Source organism: Camellia sinensis, chromosome 5 (assembly GCF_055761805.1).
Source record: "Camellia sinensis isolate YWXY chromosome 5, ASM5576180v1, whole genome shotgun sequence".
Lineage (NCBI taxonomy): Eukaryota > Viridiplantae > Streptophyta > Magnoliopsida > Ericales > Theaceae > Camellia > Camellia sinensis.
In genome coordinates, this window is record NC_138965.1 from 177,770,331 (window position 1) to 177,788,010 (window position 17,680).

Below are 17,680 nucleotides of genomic sequence, written 5' to 3' on the forward strand. Positions count from 1 at the left end.
CCAACAGGAAACATAGGAGAATAGCAGCATAAACCAGAGGAGAGTAAACCAGCAAAAATCACCAAAATGATAGCAGCAGCAGAATAACCCACAAAATATATCAGCAACATAGCTGCATGCACCAGCAGACAGATAGTAGAAAGAGCACCAAAACAGTACCAGCAAAGAAGAAGTAAGCCGAGCATATAGCAGCAGAGTCCGAGAAGAAGAAAAGAAAATAGCTCCAAAATAGGCACCAGGAAAATGCACCTACCAGAGAAGAAAAGAAACAAGAAGTAGGACAGGCACGGCTTCAACCTATCCCTCTTCGACAAAACTTAATTTGTTGTAAGTTATACAAGAAATCATTGACTGAAAAAGGCAGCTTCACATCAGCAGCTCTAACCCACATAGCAGTCCTGGTTTTAATTATATCACATAGACCAAACAGAGCAGGTTGTAAATTATAACCTTAACAAGTTATAATCTCTTCATCCCAAATCTCCTCAACAGATTGATAAGGGCCTTGGTCGGATATGAACTGGAGTCCAAGACACCCTTTTTGCTGTGGAATTCTGTCAATCTTCTGAGACTCTTCGGGACTGAGCATCCAATCAAATATGTCCAGATTTTCTTTGATCCTCTCTTTGTTAAAGCTCTTCACAAGTACGCTCACTCCTTGCTCATAAACCCATCTCAAGCAAACCTATCAATGTAGCAACATTTAGATAATATGAAGACTCATACCCTAAATAGAATAGACTTGACAGAAGAATTTGTTGTAGATTATTCTAATTTGGACTTCATAACTCATATTTTGTTTTGTTTAATAAAACTCAAATCAATGAAGGTGATCTCACTAAAATTGTCACCTATGATCTCATGGTTTAGTATTATGCACCAAAAAGTTACTAAATTAGCATGTTCCCAAACAATGCCTTAGTGACATTTCTTGTGACAAAATTTTTAAACTGTTACATGAAAATTAATAATTAGTGACATTTTTTAATAGTGTTTGATGAAAAATGTCATTAATTATCATAGAACCTATTGGACAAAAATTCTACATACTAAGACCTACACGTAAGTCTCCTAAAAATAAAATGTTACCTGAGCAACAGTCTTGCCTTTAGCATCAGCAATCTCTTTGAGTGTCTCACAATCCATGACTCGGTTGTTTCCCCACCTTGTTCCACTAGAACCTAAAGGTGAGTATGCTGTAACATGGATACCCTTTTTCTCGCAGAATTCCCTTAACTTCTTTTGCTGCCAAACTGGGTTCACCTCCACCTTCATTATTCAATTCGCAATGCAATAATACATATTAACATACTAGTATGATTTTTAAAAAATCACATGTTTTTATTTATTTATTTTTATTACAAGAAATGACATTAATTAACCCGAAAATATAGGATCGATATTTGAAATGGAATTACAAATAAATACATAAAAAATAGACACTAACAAATCAAAGAATCATCTCAAATGAAAGTAGATAAATTGGAGAAAACATGAGAGTTCTGCAAAACACTTGAGAATTTTTTTTCATACTGGAGGCAATTTGAAAAATTCTCAAAATGATAATTCTTCTTCTAAAGTGACATGACCAACTGTAGGGTCACATGACCAAATATAGGATCGATATTTAAGTTTTGCTGTGATGCTCTTTACACTCGCATCTCTTTATTGTTGTGCATCATTGTTCTCTTTGTACTCTAATATTTTCATCAATAAAATTTCTCTTTGCTGATAAAAAAAAAAAAAAAAAGAAGCTAATTTCTTAGAGCTAAAGTAGAGGTGATTAAACATCAAAGATGTTGCTTCACAACCAGAGAATAACTTTTTTATTAATGTCGTATTCAGCAGCTACAAAGATAATTGATGTTAGAAGTGTGGCTGTGAATGTTGTGTTGTCAACTTGGCAACGTTATCTTTTCTGTTGGGATTTCTTGTCATCTTTGTTACTCTCTCTCTCTCTCTCTCTCTCTCTCTCTCTCTCTCTCTCTTCCTTTGTAATGTTTAATTATTTTTAATAAAAGTTTACTTTCTTTTTGACAATCCAAAAAATAAAAAATACGGCTGCAAAGATAAAACTTCTAAAACATAGCAAAAATTTTGGTAGCATATTTAAAGAGATGAATTAAGAAGTTAGATCTATATCATAATCTGATGAACTTCATCTGTCAAAAATAAAACACTCACTTGATTAACGGCCGGAAGGATCTTTGATGTGAGCAATAATTGATGAATCTTCTGGCAGGAGAAGTTGCTAACTCCTATATGTTTGGCGAGGCCGAGTCTGTGACACTCCTCCATAGCTTCCCAAACAGCCTTGAAGTCCATGGGAAGAAGATCCTTATTATTGAAAGTCGCTTCATAGCCCTCGGACTTCAAGAAGATTGGAAAGTGAATGAGGTATAAATCCAAATACTCTAGCCCAAGTCTCCTAAGATACATGTAATAAAACAGAATTAAAATCAAGTAGTATGTATACCTTTGTTAATTATTAGTATATGAATGAAAATTATATATCCTACTGCAAAGTTTTTTTCAATGCTGGAAGGACACGGTCGGTGTGTGCGTCGGAGCACCAAAGCTTTGATGTGATGAAAAGCTCCGTGCGAGATTGAATGAGCCCAAGCTGTAGAGCTTGTGCTATTGCCTCACCAAGAGTTTGCTCTGAATGGTAAAGGGCAGCAGCATCAAAGTGCCTATACCCGAGTTTTAGTGCATTCAAAATGGATTCTTTCATGGTTTCTGATGCACCAAAAGGCCAAGCAGCCGTTCCGAAGCCTACTACCAGAATTGTCACATTAGTTGAACCAAGTCGAACCTCTGGAATGCTTCCCATTTTCTATTGTTCTTGATTGATTAATAATATCACACAATGAAATCTTGTTCATAGACCAATATATAGAATTATTTTTTTTTATCAGCAAAAAAGATCAACTTTATTGATGAGATTCAACAATACAGATGAACACATCAGCAAAGAAGGGAAAAAAGCACACCAGAGGATGGTGAGATACCACCCAAGAAGAAAAACAAACAAGCCAAAAGAACTACACCCAACCAGAAAAACAAAACAACCAAACACCATACAGTGAAAACTAGCAGCACCACCAATCCAGTCCTAACACCCCCAACTTCCAGCAACTACAATAGAACAGAAGCAACCCAACACCACCGACATCATCAAGACAAAGGCACATACCTGATGTGTTGCAATTTCCGAATGATGTCCTGGACTAAATAAGAACACCCCTTTGAATGAGCTTTGACCCAAAAAGCCACTCTAGCTATAATCAACTCACAGAATTCTGCAATATATAGAATCATTATCAGCATGGGAGTTGTCAGGGAGGGCAAATCTCAATCAGGCCTCAAGGAAAATGTCAATAAGAGTTTTTTTTTTTTTGTTATTTAAATTTTTTATTGACTTTATGAAACTTTTCAATGCAATCTATTTTCAGGTGTAAATTACTTGGGACCACCACGCAAGGACCACGGGGTCATGTTCCCTTGGATTTTGTATTTTTTTTTAACAAATATTAAGAAAATATTTTAAATAAAAAGAATTACAAAAATATTATTAGAGTAAAATGTCAATGACATTTTAAAAATTATGAAAATAAAAATGGTTGTTTTGATTGAAAATGAAAAGACTACTATAAACTATATTATCTATGAAATTTTTAAATGTAATGGTGAGGTCATTTTTATTAACATGCAAGTATAAGTAATTTCACTATAAAGATATGAAATTTATTGGATTGTTAGTTACATTTGACATGTGAGGTTCACTTTCTATGTGTTTATTTACTATTAGTTGGTGATATCGCATACTAATGATGACGTGATATTACCATTATATTGAATTTTTAATCAAATTTTGTATAAAAAAATAATTTATCATTACATAATGTATTTTAAGACTTATATCCATATTTTTTTATATTGTCTATGATACACTAGTTATAAATAACATTATTTTTTTGATATTTCTCGAAATCAATTGTAAAAACTTGCATGAAATATTTTTATAAAATTTTTTGATACTGTAATTAATAAGTGCCCTCCTAATTTAATTTTCTGGCTCCGCCACTGCTTGGATCCTTGAGTTTACCGTGCTGTTCAATGTTGTCATCAGAAAGTCGACCTCTTGATGCTCTGCTTTCTTTTTGTCGTCGCAGGTTTTCTTGTTGCTGTGCTCCGTGCTCTTTTGTCTTATTTTTGATACACTATCTAAAGATAAAAAATAAAAAAAGGAGACTGATCATTAATCACTTAATGATATTTTGATCATAGTCGTCCTTGAAATTTTCTATTACTCACTACAACAAAAACTGGCTATAACCACGTTTTTTTGACAACGTTTTTCTGAAAAACGCTGTGGAAGAGGTAAAGTAAGATTAAAAGACGCGCGTTATCCTTTTATGAACACGTGTTCCACCGCGTTATCCTCTATTTCTCTTTCCGTCCCATTTCTGTCTCTATCGTTTTCTCTCTCCTTCCTAAATCTAGGGTTTTCTCTGTCTCCTCATGCTCCTTGAGAGATTCACCTGGGTTGATTCCAATTACTTGTTCAGATCTAACTCTAAATCCATCGATTCTTACATCGATTTGGTTGAAATTTCTTAACGATTTTTTGTTTTTCTTGATTCTAATTCTGATTTTGATGATTTTGCAGAGGAAGATGGTTCGATTGAGTTGCACAAATTGGCGGGGTTACGAGACTGAGAAGTGAAGAAGGATCAAGATCCTCAGGAGAGTCCTTTTTGCCTCTATTTTTATACTCTCTGCATGGTGAGAATAAGCTTTTTTTTTTTTGCGCTTCTTCTTCTTCGCTCTGTTTTATCAGATCTGCTATGTTCTAACTCTTCTCTTGTCATGTATGAGTGATTCGTTTTATGTTCTTCATTGATATGGACTTATTGGTAAGAAGATGTTAGAGTTTTGCTGCTGCTTTTAGTGAATTTTTTTGTTACAGTGCTTATGGCCTTGGATCTGAAAGTTTGAGATTTGCCTTGATTTTGTGGTAGATTTGGAACTAAACACTCTAGTACAAGCTAGATCTCGCTATTTTGGCTAAAAATTTGCTTTTTCTTCTAACTTACAGTTTATTTAAGTTTTTTTGCATGACTAAGTAATTTTGTTACTGTTTTGACCAACTATTTCTAGCTAGCTCTCTGAGTCTCGTTTCGTTTTTGGTTTTTGCTTTTGTATATTATGATTGGCTTAAAACAAAGACATACAAGAACATAAATTTGAATTTTAGTTATGCATAAATATTACTGCCACTGTCATAAACCCTTAATTAACTGATTTTCAAAAACTAATTTTCAAATATTATCTCTCTACGCATCAGAAAAAGAAGATCACGTCTCTCTACCCTCCCAATCAAATTGTGAATATTTGAATTTGAATTGCATGAAGAAGTGTCTTAATATATACATCATTGATTCTTTAGGAAACAAAAGTGTTAACACAGCTTTAGAAAGTCGGAAACACCAAAATGGGGTTCTCCCATTATATATAAATGATTTTACAATCTTTTGATCCAAATTGTGTGTTGTAGTGGTCATGCTTTCAATTAATGTTTGAAATATGATTTGTAAAATGTGGGTAGTCATGCATCAGTTAGTAATTTTGGCATCTGGTACAAGTGGGCGTTTATTTAATGGAAATTGTTATTTGCTATTAAGCCTTTGTTCCTTACTAATGCAACACGTAGAAGCATTGCATCTTAATTTTTATTTTGTTTCTCATTTCAATCCCTACAGTGAATTGGAAACATGTGATCACTTCAATTGTATGCTAGACTTTAATGGTTTCCCTGCTTTTCTAACTATCCACGGTGTTTGGGTCTGTACAAATGCTTAAACTCTATGGTGTTCCCTACATGGTAAGTCAAATACATTCCATTCTCAAAGTGTTCCTAGAATTCTATCTGATAAAAAGAACGAATTTCAAATGCTCCAAATACTTCAATTCCATTTGATTCAATCTTGTCGCACATTTATCACATATTTTTGTTATGTGGTTGGACACCGTTACTTGCATCACCATGGCTAAGAAAAAAAGCTTCCTTGGTATCATGGAAAGGTACTAGCAATTTTTTGTTCTCAGTTTTTCCAAATATGCTTAGTTTTAATCAATTCAAAAATAAAAAATAAAAAAAACCTCCCCTCATTCTTATGTTTCTGTCTAAAGAGGTTGTGTATTTAATGTTGCTATTTTAATTGGTGGTTGTTGCTGTTAGAGATACTTTTACATGGGATTATTGCTTATTTTTTGCTTATGGGATTACTGCTTGTCCTTGCTGTTGAATTTGGAGTTGCTGCTTTTTGTTTTTTTTTTGGTATTGAACATTTGGAATAATGTTATTGATGTGCCTGTTTGGAATCTTATGTTATTGATGTCCCTCTCTCACTCTCTACATTCTTCTGTTTCGGAAACCTGTTACGTAACCATCTAAAATTGTCTTCCTGAACCAATATATTGTGAACATTCATGTTGTTTTATATGTGGGTGTGTATATAATTATTTGACTTTAGATTTTGAATGTTTCATATGTTGATAATGAATGTCTAGTTGCTTAGTTTCTCTTACATGGGTTTGCTTTGTTACCAGTTTGAGGTATTGTCTTCCTTTCATCCTACTCCAGCAGTTTGTGGGTTTCGTACAAAAGAGGCACGTGTTCTAATTCCAGAAACTGGTACATGTATATTGCTATATCATTTCTGTTCTGCAATCTATGTTTTATGGCTTGTTTACATCCATGTGAAATTTTTAAGATGAGACATAATTCAATTCTTGACTAAAGTTGAACAGGAAAGGAATCAATGATCTAAAGAAAGTATACATACTTATCTTGCCTAGACGGAATCATATATCATGATTTACACTTCCCTGTAAAGCTTATGTGTTTACTGTCCATTAGTGCGACTCGTCTAATTTGAAGTACATATAACAGTGATTTAGCCTAACTAACATTGGTCATATTATTGTCCTTATGGTTTTGGTTCCACTTCCTGATGTGTTTTGGCAAAAGACCTCTTGGTTTATTTTGAGTAATGATGCTCAATTCCTAATTGATGCAGTAGAGGATGGACTTGTATCAAGTCATAGAAAAAGAAATTTAAAGTGGTATCTAAATTTTTACTTTGATTGAAGGAAATTCAATCAGTCTGAAATTTCAAGTGTTACATGAATTTTTACTTTGACATAGACAAAGAAATTTAGGTCAAGTTCAACCTCCGACTTTTGCCAAAGGACTTATACCAAAAACAGGGATCCAAAGCAACTAATGGAGAAAGGAGATTTTATCTCACTGGCCTTAAGCAGTTGGGTCAGGGCCTAGTTGAGTCATCAATTAGTAAGTTCTACTATATTACTAATTACTATAGCCCTATTTCCTTCACATAAAGGTGTAAATAATATTACTTCCTTATTTTGTTAATCTGTGTTGCAACTTGCATTGCAATATATCATTTGGGAGGTTTTTTTTTATTATTTATTTTTATATTATTCTGTGACTTCGGTTGGATACGTTGGCCTGAGCACAAGTCATGCTGGGTTCAAAATTCATCTAGTTCACAATAATTGTGTATATGTTTTGGGTCAATAAACAAGATCTTGTTGCCTATTCATCTTGTTTCAGTTATGTTTCATTTGTACATGTTGTAATTTTATTATTTCTTGGTGGTTCATGAATATTGTGAATTAGGATTTTAATTGTTCTGATCTATTACTTCAAATTTTATGCATCAGGTTTGTGATTACGGTCTGCCTCCGTCAATTAACAATAGTATTAAGGTTGGTGCAATATTGTATATCTTTTACATTTGCATATATGGCATGTTGCAGATGCATACATGTTAGAAAATTAAAAGAAAAGGAAAAAGATTTTAGGATCACTTTATTTTATGTACAGAGAATTTTAATGTTTACTTTTGAATTTTGGTCACAAGTCATTTATTATTTATGATTATAATTTGCTAACTTTTTATTTTTTATTTTTTTATTTTTTTTTGGGGTAGTTTCTTTATTTTTTTTAATATTATTGATTCTAGTGTTTTTTTTTTGTAGAAGCATTGGGCCAAGTTGTTCCTTGAAATAAGCATTGGCCCATGAATGAGCCTTATGGAAATTGTAGCCTTATGGAAGAGGAATTAAAATTGTTTGGTTTATTTTTAGTTTATGTGCATGTATAAAGAATCCTTGACTTTCAGATTTGATTTTATTTAGCTAATAGTGCAATTTGAAAATTAAATCATTATTTTGTTTTTTTTTTTAAGGAGTTTTATTTTGTAGATTTAGTGTAATTGAAATTATACATTTTCTTTTTATATAAATTGCAGTGCTATATTTTTTTTTTTTTTTAAAAAAAGGAGAAAAGATGGCATTTTTTCAAAAAACGTCAGTAAATGTCGTCATATGATGTCAGCGTTTAACTGTGACGGTTTCACATAACGGAATGTATGAGAATTTATGACATTTTAAAAAACGCCGGTTAAAGTCATTAGCGACGTTTTATAAACGTTATATACCTTAGACGGCGGCCGTATCTGCGACGAAAGTTATAAACGCCATCTTTATTCTTTAACAGCGTTTCGAAGACTTATAGTGGCGTTTTTTAAACGTTGCTAATTCTGAAAATTCCTGCAGTGACTTTTTCATTCAATCACACTCATACATAAATTGGTTACCGTGCTGTTCAATGTAGTCATCAGAAAGTCCACCTCTTGATGCTCTGCTTTCTTTTTGTCGTTGTAGGTTTTCTTGTTGCTGTGTTCCTTGCTCTTTTGTCTTATTTTTGATACACTATCTAAAGATAAAAAATAAAAAAGGAGACTGATCATTAATCACTCAATGATATTTTGATCATAGTCCTTTGTGCAACGACACTGATGTCCTTGAAATTTTCTATTACTTTTTCATTCAATCACACTCATAGAGCAACTCCAAAGAGGAGGCAAAAAGATTTATTTTTTTATTTTTTGAACTCGGCAAAATGATTGTATTAGCCATTTTTACTAATGAGGTTTATTTATCTTCTTCCAATAGGTTCTACGTCATAAGAATCATTTTATCAATTTTTATTTTAGCTTTTCACAAGTAATTAGCATTCATTGCTAGGAAAAGGGTCTTCCTGCAACTGTTCTGGTCCACATCTTTCTTTGTTACTCCTTTGCTCCAGTCCATTGATCACAGGTATAACCCGCTTTCTCCATTATTTCTCTTTCTTATAAAAATATTATTTGAAAAATAATTTAATACTATATTTTTAAATAAATAAATATTTACAAATATCACATCCATAGCCACGTCAACACTAAGTACAACATGTCATAAAAAATTATATTTTTTATTTACTTTTATAGTATTTCTCTTTTAAAAACAAGTTAAGTTAGTTTGATTGATTAGTTAAGATAAAAAGTGGGTGTGTTAATATCTGACCATATTGCCAAACAGGTACTCAGCTAGAGAACACCGACAGAATAGATTGCGCCCGAACGACCTTAGACCCATGAGGGTGCCTTACTTTTATAACCGACTCTGACCTAATCCCAATAGAAGCTTAGCTTTAATAGACTCTGGTTCAATGCTAATCCTGGACTCCCAGTTAAATTAGGATAAACTTCCTATGAGTCTTATCACACAATGAAATCTTGTTCATAGACCAATATATAGAATCATAATCAGCATGGGAGTTGCCAGGGACGGCCAACCACAGTGAGGGATGGTATTTTGGCAAAACATTTATAAATTTATGAAAAAAAAATTATAACTTTAATTATCAAATTTGATAAAGTTTACCACTGAGTTGTACACTGAAGTGCAGTTTCTCTTTTCTTTTCTTTTTTATTGATTATTATTTATATTTTAATATTTTTTGATATTTTTTTTATCAACGTGTGTTCGAACAAATTTATGTGCACCTCTACTAATTTCAGGACCCTGAAATTAACGACCGAGATATTTGGCCTTTGTGGGATTCGACTATGCAACCTCTTAGGTGGTAAGCCCTCTGATAATTGTAATATATTTAATTTGTCAAAAAAAAAAAGTGTATGATCTATTATTCAAAATATACTTGTCGTTTTTTTATTATTAGACAAATGTAATAAATTAAACATGATACGATTATCAAATTAATCTAAAAAAAAATTTAAATAATATACACAAAAAATTTCATAAAATAAAGAATTTTGATGAAACAGAACCTATCTTTTCATGTGAAGCTTTTTTGTTTTTCTTATGTCTTTTAGCCTTTTATCAGCATCAGTGCCAATCAGACACTATTATGGACTTTTTGCCTTTGAGAGAGAGAGAGAGAGAGAGAGAGAGAGAGAGAGAAGAAAAAGAAGAAACAAAAACTCACGGGGTTTTTTCAACCTCTTGGCTTTTTCCATACAATGTGCCGTTTTGGCAAATATACAAAAAGGCAGCGTTTTTCAATACCTTCCCAAAACGTCAACCTTCCCAAAATGCTGATATTCCCATTTGGGAAGAGGACTCTCATGTGATTGATCTTTTCAGATTGTTTTCCTTGACGTGTCAACTTGATAGCCGAAATTTAAAAAGAAAAATTATGTGCATAATTAATTACATGAAAAAATAATTTCTAGTGTTAAAAAATTTTATGTTGAAACAAACGGAGGTTAAAAAGAAATACATTTACTCCAGTTAGGTATTGTGTTGTTAGGTCTCAGTTTGTTGGGCCTATCTGGAAATCAATTTTGTTAATTTCGAATCATTCATCTTATAACATTTACTGAATATACTATCTATATAAAAAAATTAAGATAATTCTAAGAATTAGATAGTATCTGATCATCTTAATTTTTTAACTAGATATTTTGCTCAAGTAGTTCTCTCAAGCTAGTAATTGATATTATCAAGGTGGAGCCACCAAACTCAACAACAGCACGCCCAGCTAGAGAGAACCCATTTCGAACTCAAAAATAAAAAAAATAAAAATAAAATTTATTAGATAGGTCTGCCTCATATTTTACATGATATGTTCTTACAATTCTATTAGTTATAGATCCATTATTTCTTATTTTTTTCCCTATATATTATATAAAACAACCAATATAATTGGAAGGGCACACAGTTTAATTGGAATTCTTGAAAGACAGGATAATTTTTCCAAAAATAAATGTTAGTTAATTGGTTTTTACACTAAATTGCTATTCTAACTCGAAAGTTAAATCCACTTTTAAAAAAAATAAATTTAAAAAATAGGTTTACATATCATTTTCTATACAATTTTCATTTCAAAATAGTAATTATTTATTGCTTTTGTTTATGGATTATATAGTTCTTTAAGAGGAGCTCATTACACTCTACTATGGATTGCCGATTTTCATTCGATCAAGGCCCAGAAAATCCACCGACATCAGTAATCTTTGGTCCAGAGTACATGGCCACCAATGTCTATCAACATTGCCAAACAGAGGTCAGTGTTTAAGGCAATTTAATGCCGTCGAGTAATTAAAGTTATAAAATCCAAAAATTAATGCAGACGTAACTGAATTAGATTATTTTGCACAAATTCTGCTCTCCTATAGTGGACCCTACACCTAAAGTGAATCTACACAATATATTATTTTTTTGATATTTTTCTGTGTTTAATTTTTTAATTTATAACATTATTAAAAAAGTTTCACATAAAACTGCACCCAAAAAGAGTTTAAGTGATATTTTTGTAACTAAACTATTTTAATGGGCATTTTGTATTTTTGTAAGAAGGTGATAAAAAAAAAAAAAAACCATATCATATTATTTTAGATGAAATTACTTTAAAAGTTAAAATAAAATGACTTTCACATAGTTTTCATATGAAACAAAGTGAAAAGGTTATATAAAAAATCATTTTCTCAAATATATATATTTTTACACTAAACATGCAGAATATACAACTCAAATTAATAAATACATGTGAGAATCATTTTCTTTTTGTTTAAAAAAAATTACGCCCAATTTAATCCGCATCTAATGTAGATTAAATCCAAATGTGTAAATTACAAATATACTTCCTGAGATTTGATTAAAATATGAATCACCCCTTGTGGTTTTAGAAATTACATTTCACCCCCTGAGATTTCTAATTTTACAACAAATCGCCCATTTTATTAATAAATCATTAAATAAATTAACAGTTTTTAATGATGTTAGAAATATGTTTCAATTAGTAATTTAGGTAATTTTATTATTATATAGGAGAGCAATTATGAATTTCATGTTTTTAGTTAATTCTGTTAAATAAAAAATACTAACAAGGAGGTATTTATAATTTTCTAAATTACAGGGGGCAATCTATATTTTAAGCAAATCTCAAGGAGTGTATTTGTAATTTACCCGAATCTAAATTATATGCCTATTTCTATGCACTGTTCTTTGTCCCTTTTAATGTTATTAGTTCATACAGATACTTTTACTGATATAAACAACCACATGAATCAATGAAATGTATATAAACTAAAAAAAAAAAAAAGGAATAGAAGGGAGTAAGTGGTCTTATTCGATTATATGGCAAAATGGAAAAGGTAAATTGAATTAAAGACCTAACCTTTGGTTAAAACAAATGCATTTATACTATTTTCCTAATTAGGTTATTCAATTTTTTTAATTGAATAACAATAAATATAAATAAATTTCTTAAAATTATTATTATATTTTTTTTTTAATTTGATAAGAAGACAATGGTCATCTCAAATGCAAAATTTTCTTATAATAATGAGATTTGGGCCTAATTGGGTTGGGATTCATGCAGGACCTGGAATTAGCGAAGACGTTAGTGAGGCCCAACGGGATGTTCTTCGATGACGTGGCCAAGGAATCGCTTCTAACAGAAGCGAGATACGGGTCGGTGAGTCGGGTTTACATAGTGTGCAAAGAAGACCAACTTATGAAGCCCGAATTCCAGAGATGGATTATTCAGAACAACCCACCTGATGAAGTCAAGTCCATTGCAAATGCTGACCACATGATCATCCTATCGAAACCCAAGGAGCTTTGCCTCTGTTTGCAGGAGATTTCTCAGAAATATCATTGATTTTACTTGAGTGTTTTAATAGATTAAGCTCTATTTGGTAATCTCTAAATAAACAGTTTTTTTAATTAAAATAGTCAAAAGTTAAAAAGTCGATTGGTTTGTTCAGTTATAATTTTAAAACAACTTTTTCATTAAAAAATAATAAATTTGAAAATGTTAGCAGCTAAAAAATGACTTCATTATTAATATTTTTAAAAACTTCACTGTGTCCCTTTACTTATACTGTATTAATGATTGTAATATGGTAATTTTCTTTTTATCAAAAAGAAAAATTTTGGAAAAATTCATAAAGAACTTTTTTTCTTAACCAAAAAATAATTTTTGTAACAATTACCTAACAGCTTTTTAAAACTATGAAAAAATTGAAAATCAAAAAATTATTTTTTTAAAAAAAAATTGTTGAAGTTCACCAAAATTGAGGAAAGAAGTAACAGTAGCTGGTTTATATGATGATTAGGCTGTGTGCATCACTGAGATTGTAAAATTATTTTCAATTTTTTTTTATCAGTAAAAAAAAGATTATATTGATGAAAAGTGAAATACAAAGTATATTACAGCAAATATCATTAAAGTAAGTTGCGTGCAAAAACGTCGCAGTGAGTAAGATCATCTCATTTGTTCTTGCTAGTTTGCCAATTTGTTAAAGATGCATTTAAGCCTCCGTTTGGGAAATGGGTTGACTTTTTGACTTTTTTGACTATTTTAGCCTGGGTTAAAAAGCTTGGTTTGTGAAGGATTTTTTTAGCTTTTTTTTTTTTAGAGAAGAGTATAATAATTATGGGTTAGATGTGATGTTTTATTTGTTGTGGATAAAATAGCATATTTTGTCTTTTATGACTATTTTAGCCACAAACCAACTTGCCAAACACCATCAATTATTTTTAATTGACTAGTTCAAAAACTGTGAAAGGAATTGAAAGTCTCAACCACCTCACCACTCCATGCACCGTAACCATCACCATCACTAACATCAACACTAATGCAATCATTAATATATTAATCTCAAATTTGTAAATCAAAAAAATATTTCTTATGAAAAATATTCTTTTTTGTTGAAATGAACAGAAAGGAATAAATCCAACTTAATAAAACAGATAAAGTAGAAATAAAAGTTGAGTGGGAGGCACTTTAAATGTAGTTTACAATGATATACATAAGCACCTTACCATACTAATTGCGACAAAGTTTTTCCGGCATTTACTCAAGCACAAAAGGAAACCATACTGCCACACAAACCCAACATCACCAGGACCATTGCCACACACACCAATTGAGGTACCGAAACAGAGAAAAAAACATAATGTCAACCCTGGGTTGGGATAACAAGAAGAGGTTGGTTCCTTCTTCTGTAAGGTGCAATGCTAAACTTCTCCTCCATGTGCAAGTTATCTAGTTCAATCCCACCTTCACTCTTCGAATCAAATAAGTTTATGAGCAAACCCAACACCACTAGAACCATTCTTATTGCCGCACACGAATTGAAGAACCAAAAAAGAAGGGGGGAAAAAAAATGCACATTGTCAACCCTGGACTGGAACAGCAAAAAAGAGGTTGAGCCTTCTGTAAGATCATGCCAAACTTCTCCATATCCAAGTTCTCCGGTTTAATCCCACCATCAAGCTTCCAATCAAGCGAATTTAAGAGTGAACCCAACATCACTGAAATCAGTGTGGGAGTTGCCTGGGATGACCCTACCTCAGTGAGGCCTCAAGCAAAATGTCAACGAGAGGTTCTCTTTATATTAATATAATACATTGGTGCATTTTAATATATTTGCTATTCACTATTTTTTTAAAAATTTAGACTTTTCACATGGATCTTGAGGAGTTTGTTGGAGTAATGGGTATTGCTAATAGTTTTTGCTTGGGATAATGGAGAATTTTATTGACTGACAGAGAAGTTGAAGAAGTGTATATATATATATATATATATATGGCATTGGGCTTGTGGATAATTTGCAAGAAATGGATCAAACTCACAAGCTCATAGAATAAACATATGGAGGAGGTATGAGGTTTCATGAATTAATGAGCCATTAACACTACGACCATGTTTATTTGGACGGACTACATTAAGTTGGATTGACATTTATTCCATGTTTAACTCAGGATTATTAGGTGCGCTAAATAGTCCAAACCTCTCCTTACTCTCCATTTTGTATCCCAACACCCTTTTGGATTCAATAGTCCTCCACATGGGGATACTATGTCTTGATGGACTGTGAGTCCAAATCTCTTTTCTTAGCCAAACATCATATTATACATTTTGTTAGATTATTAGTCCAATCTCATGGTCAAGCCCATCCAAGCAATAATGGTTTAGAATTGGCTTGAACCATACAACCATCAGTCAATATTTATGGCATCTCTGTATTGATTTTAATGTCCTAAGTGGAACGAGATATTATTTGTACCTCTGTACTAGGTTTGATGTCCTCAAACAGAACCAAATACTTTTACCTTAGTCATGGACTATGAAGCACGGGTACTCCAAAAATAGTGCCGTACACGCACCGGGTACTTACCGGGTGCGGGTACGCGTACCGGTACAGCTGCACGCGTACCGGGTACGGCAAAAACCACTCCGGTACGTCTGCCTCAGTTGGGTACGGCATGGGTACGGCTCGGGTACGGCATGGGTACGTATTCGTTACGTTTTGGGTACGTCGGGGCAGAAATCAAATTTTCTGGAGATTGAGGGGTACCGGAGCAATATTAAAAAAAATTAAAAAAAAATTAACAAATGAATATACGAATTTCATCCATTTTGCCCTAATTTCATCACTTTTGCCCTAATCTTATCAGTTGAGCAACGCAGAGGCGACTTCGACCCAGCTTTGTCTTCAACTTCGACTTCGACCCTCATCTTTGACTTCGACCCAGAGATTACCCTCGTCTTCGACTTCGACCCTCGTCTTCGACTTCGACCCAGAGATCACCCTCGTCTTCGACTTCGACCCACGGCATCGGGTACGACTTCTTCTCCTTCTTCTTCGCTGTTTCATCACCCTCGTTTTCTCTCATCTTCTTCGTTTCTTCTTTATCTCATTTTTTTTGTTGGCAGAGATCAGCAAGCATGTATCATCTATTTTCGTCCCCTGCAGATCAGCCATACCAAGCAACTGGTCAGAATCTCTCCATCTTTATTTTTTTTCATTTTTTTTCTTGTTTCTTCTTTCTTCTTCAGAGAGTTATAATCTGCTGTTGTCATGTTGATGTAGTTTAGGTTCATAAATATTAGAAATATTTAGGTTCATAAAAATTAGATCAGAATGTTAATCAAGCAGGTTAGGTTCATAAATATTAGATCAGAATTAGATCAGAATGTTAATAAAAATTAGATCAAAAAATTAGAAATATTTAGGTTCATAAAAATTAGAAAAATTAGATCAGCAGTTTAAGTTCATAAATTAGATAAAAAAATTAAAAAATTAAAAATTAGATCAGAACGTTAATAATCATAAATATTATTTTTATGATATTGGTGTTGGTTGTTTTTCCTTTACTTGGATTATGGATTGAATTGGTGTTGGTTATGTTGAATTGAAATATATTAATATTTGTCTTTTAGTTTTATGGTTCTCTTTTTAGTTTTGATATTTAATTTCAATTTGTAGATTGGATCTTTTAACCATAATTATAAAAAATAAAAATAAAAAAAAAATATCGGCGTACCGCAGCCGTACCCGTACCCTACTTTTTTGGGATTTTGCCGTATCGGCGTACCCGTACCGTACTCGTACCCGCACCCGTGCTTCATAGGTCATGGATCAAAAAACCAACCAGCGCAGGTTCAGTTATCAGTTTATCAATGCCAAAAAAAGAAAAAAGAAAAAGAAAAAAAAAAAAGAGAGAGTCAATGGTTTACTAGAGTCATTGTGTGTGGTATATATAATTCAGAGATATGGTAGAGATATGTACAGATGCTTATAGATATGTATGGATATGGTATAGATATTGTATGAGTGCTTCTAAAAATTTTAAAACTCTGAATACCATCAACCATGTGCATACAGGACACAACTGGCTTTTTTAATGGTCTCTTTCCACCTTGAGGCCTTTTAAAAGAAAACAAAACATGACATGCAATGCAACCCCACTTAATCAACTACTTATTTTTTAACAAAAAATATCCTGACAAGATTCTCATGCTAGTTTCTTCTAATAAGATTTGTTAATAATTTACAAATTATTTATTTAAAATAACATTTACCAATAAAATATGAAATTGGAAAAAGACTTGACAAAAATTTAGTTAAAATGATACAAATTTTTAACAAGTCAAAAAGGGTATCCTGGACTAATTTGGATCATGATGCCACCCACATGGATTAGCAGGGATCCTATAAACCCATAATGAAGAAATTATTAATATTAATATTATTTTATGTTGTAAATGCAAGATCGAGAAGCTTGTTGACTGAGGCAGTTTTAAAATTCACCCAATGTTTATCCATTCTGGTTTAAGTTCTTGTACTTTACTTATGTTAATGCAATGCCCAATTTTAGTTACACTATTCATCATGGCTAACTACTAGCATGAATATCCCATGTAGATTTGCTTTGTCTTGATTATTCCTAATTAGTAATAAGTAGGCCCGTTAGCTTCAGTTCACCTTCAGGGCTTAGCATC

General features: G+C 32.2%; 1 protein-coding gene and 3 long non-coding RNA genes across 4 annotated transcripts; 3 read left to right on the forward strand and 1 right to left on the reverse strand.

Annotated features, from left to right (window-relative positions):
• Positions 1–138: 138 nt before the first annotated feature.
• LOC114272576 (7-acetyl-epi-neemfruitin B aldo-keto reductase-like) lies at positions 139–2,833 on the reverse strand. Its single transcript, XM_082868051.1, has 4 exons — positions 2,520–2,833; positions 2,185–2,428; positions 1,090–1,269; positions 139–685 (listed from the first exon to the last, which is right to left on the reverse strand). Exons 1-4 carry the CDS (start codon positions 2,831–2,833, stop codon positions 452–454), a joined length of 972 nt encoding a protein of 323 aa, XP_082724177.1. The 3' UTR covers positions 139–451.
• Positions 2,834–4,461: 1,628 nt separating this feature from the next.
• Positions 4,462–8,297, forward strand: LOC145790283 (uncharacterized). The gene is made up of 5 exons (XR_014328966.1): positions 4,462–4,788; positions 5,766–6,087; positions 6,616–6,700; positions 7,756–7,800; positions 8,074–8,297. It is a non-coding gene; the product is annotated as an uncharacterized LOC145790283 (long non-coding RNA).
• A 3,020-nt stretch (positions 8,298–11,317) lies between these two features.
• LOC145789391 (uncharacterized) lies at positions 11,318–13,139 on the forward strand. The gene is made up of 2 exons (XR_014330551.1): positions 11,318–11,449; positions 12,767–13,139. It is a non-coding gene; the product is annotated as an uncharacterized LOC145789391 (long non-coding RNA).
• A 2,682-nt stretch (positions 13,140–15,821) lies between these two features.
• LOC114283385 (uncharacterized) lies at positions 15,822–16,798 on the forward strand. Its single transcript, XR_014330552.1, has 2 exons — positions 15,822–16,017; positions 16,112–16,798. It is a non-coding gene; the product is annotated as an uncharacterized LOC114283385 (long non-coding RNA).
• Positions 16,799–17,680: the final 882 nt, after the last annotated feature.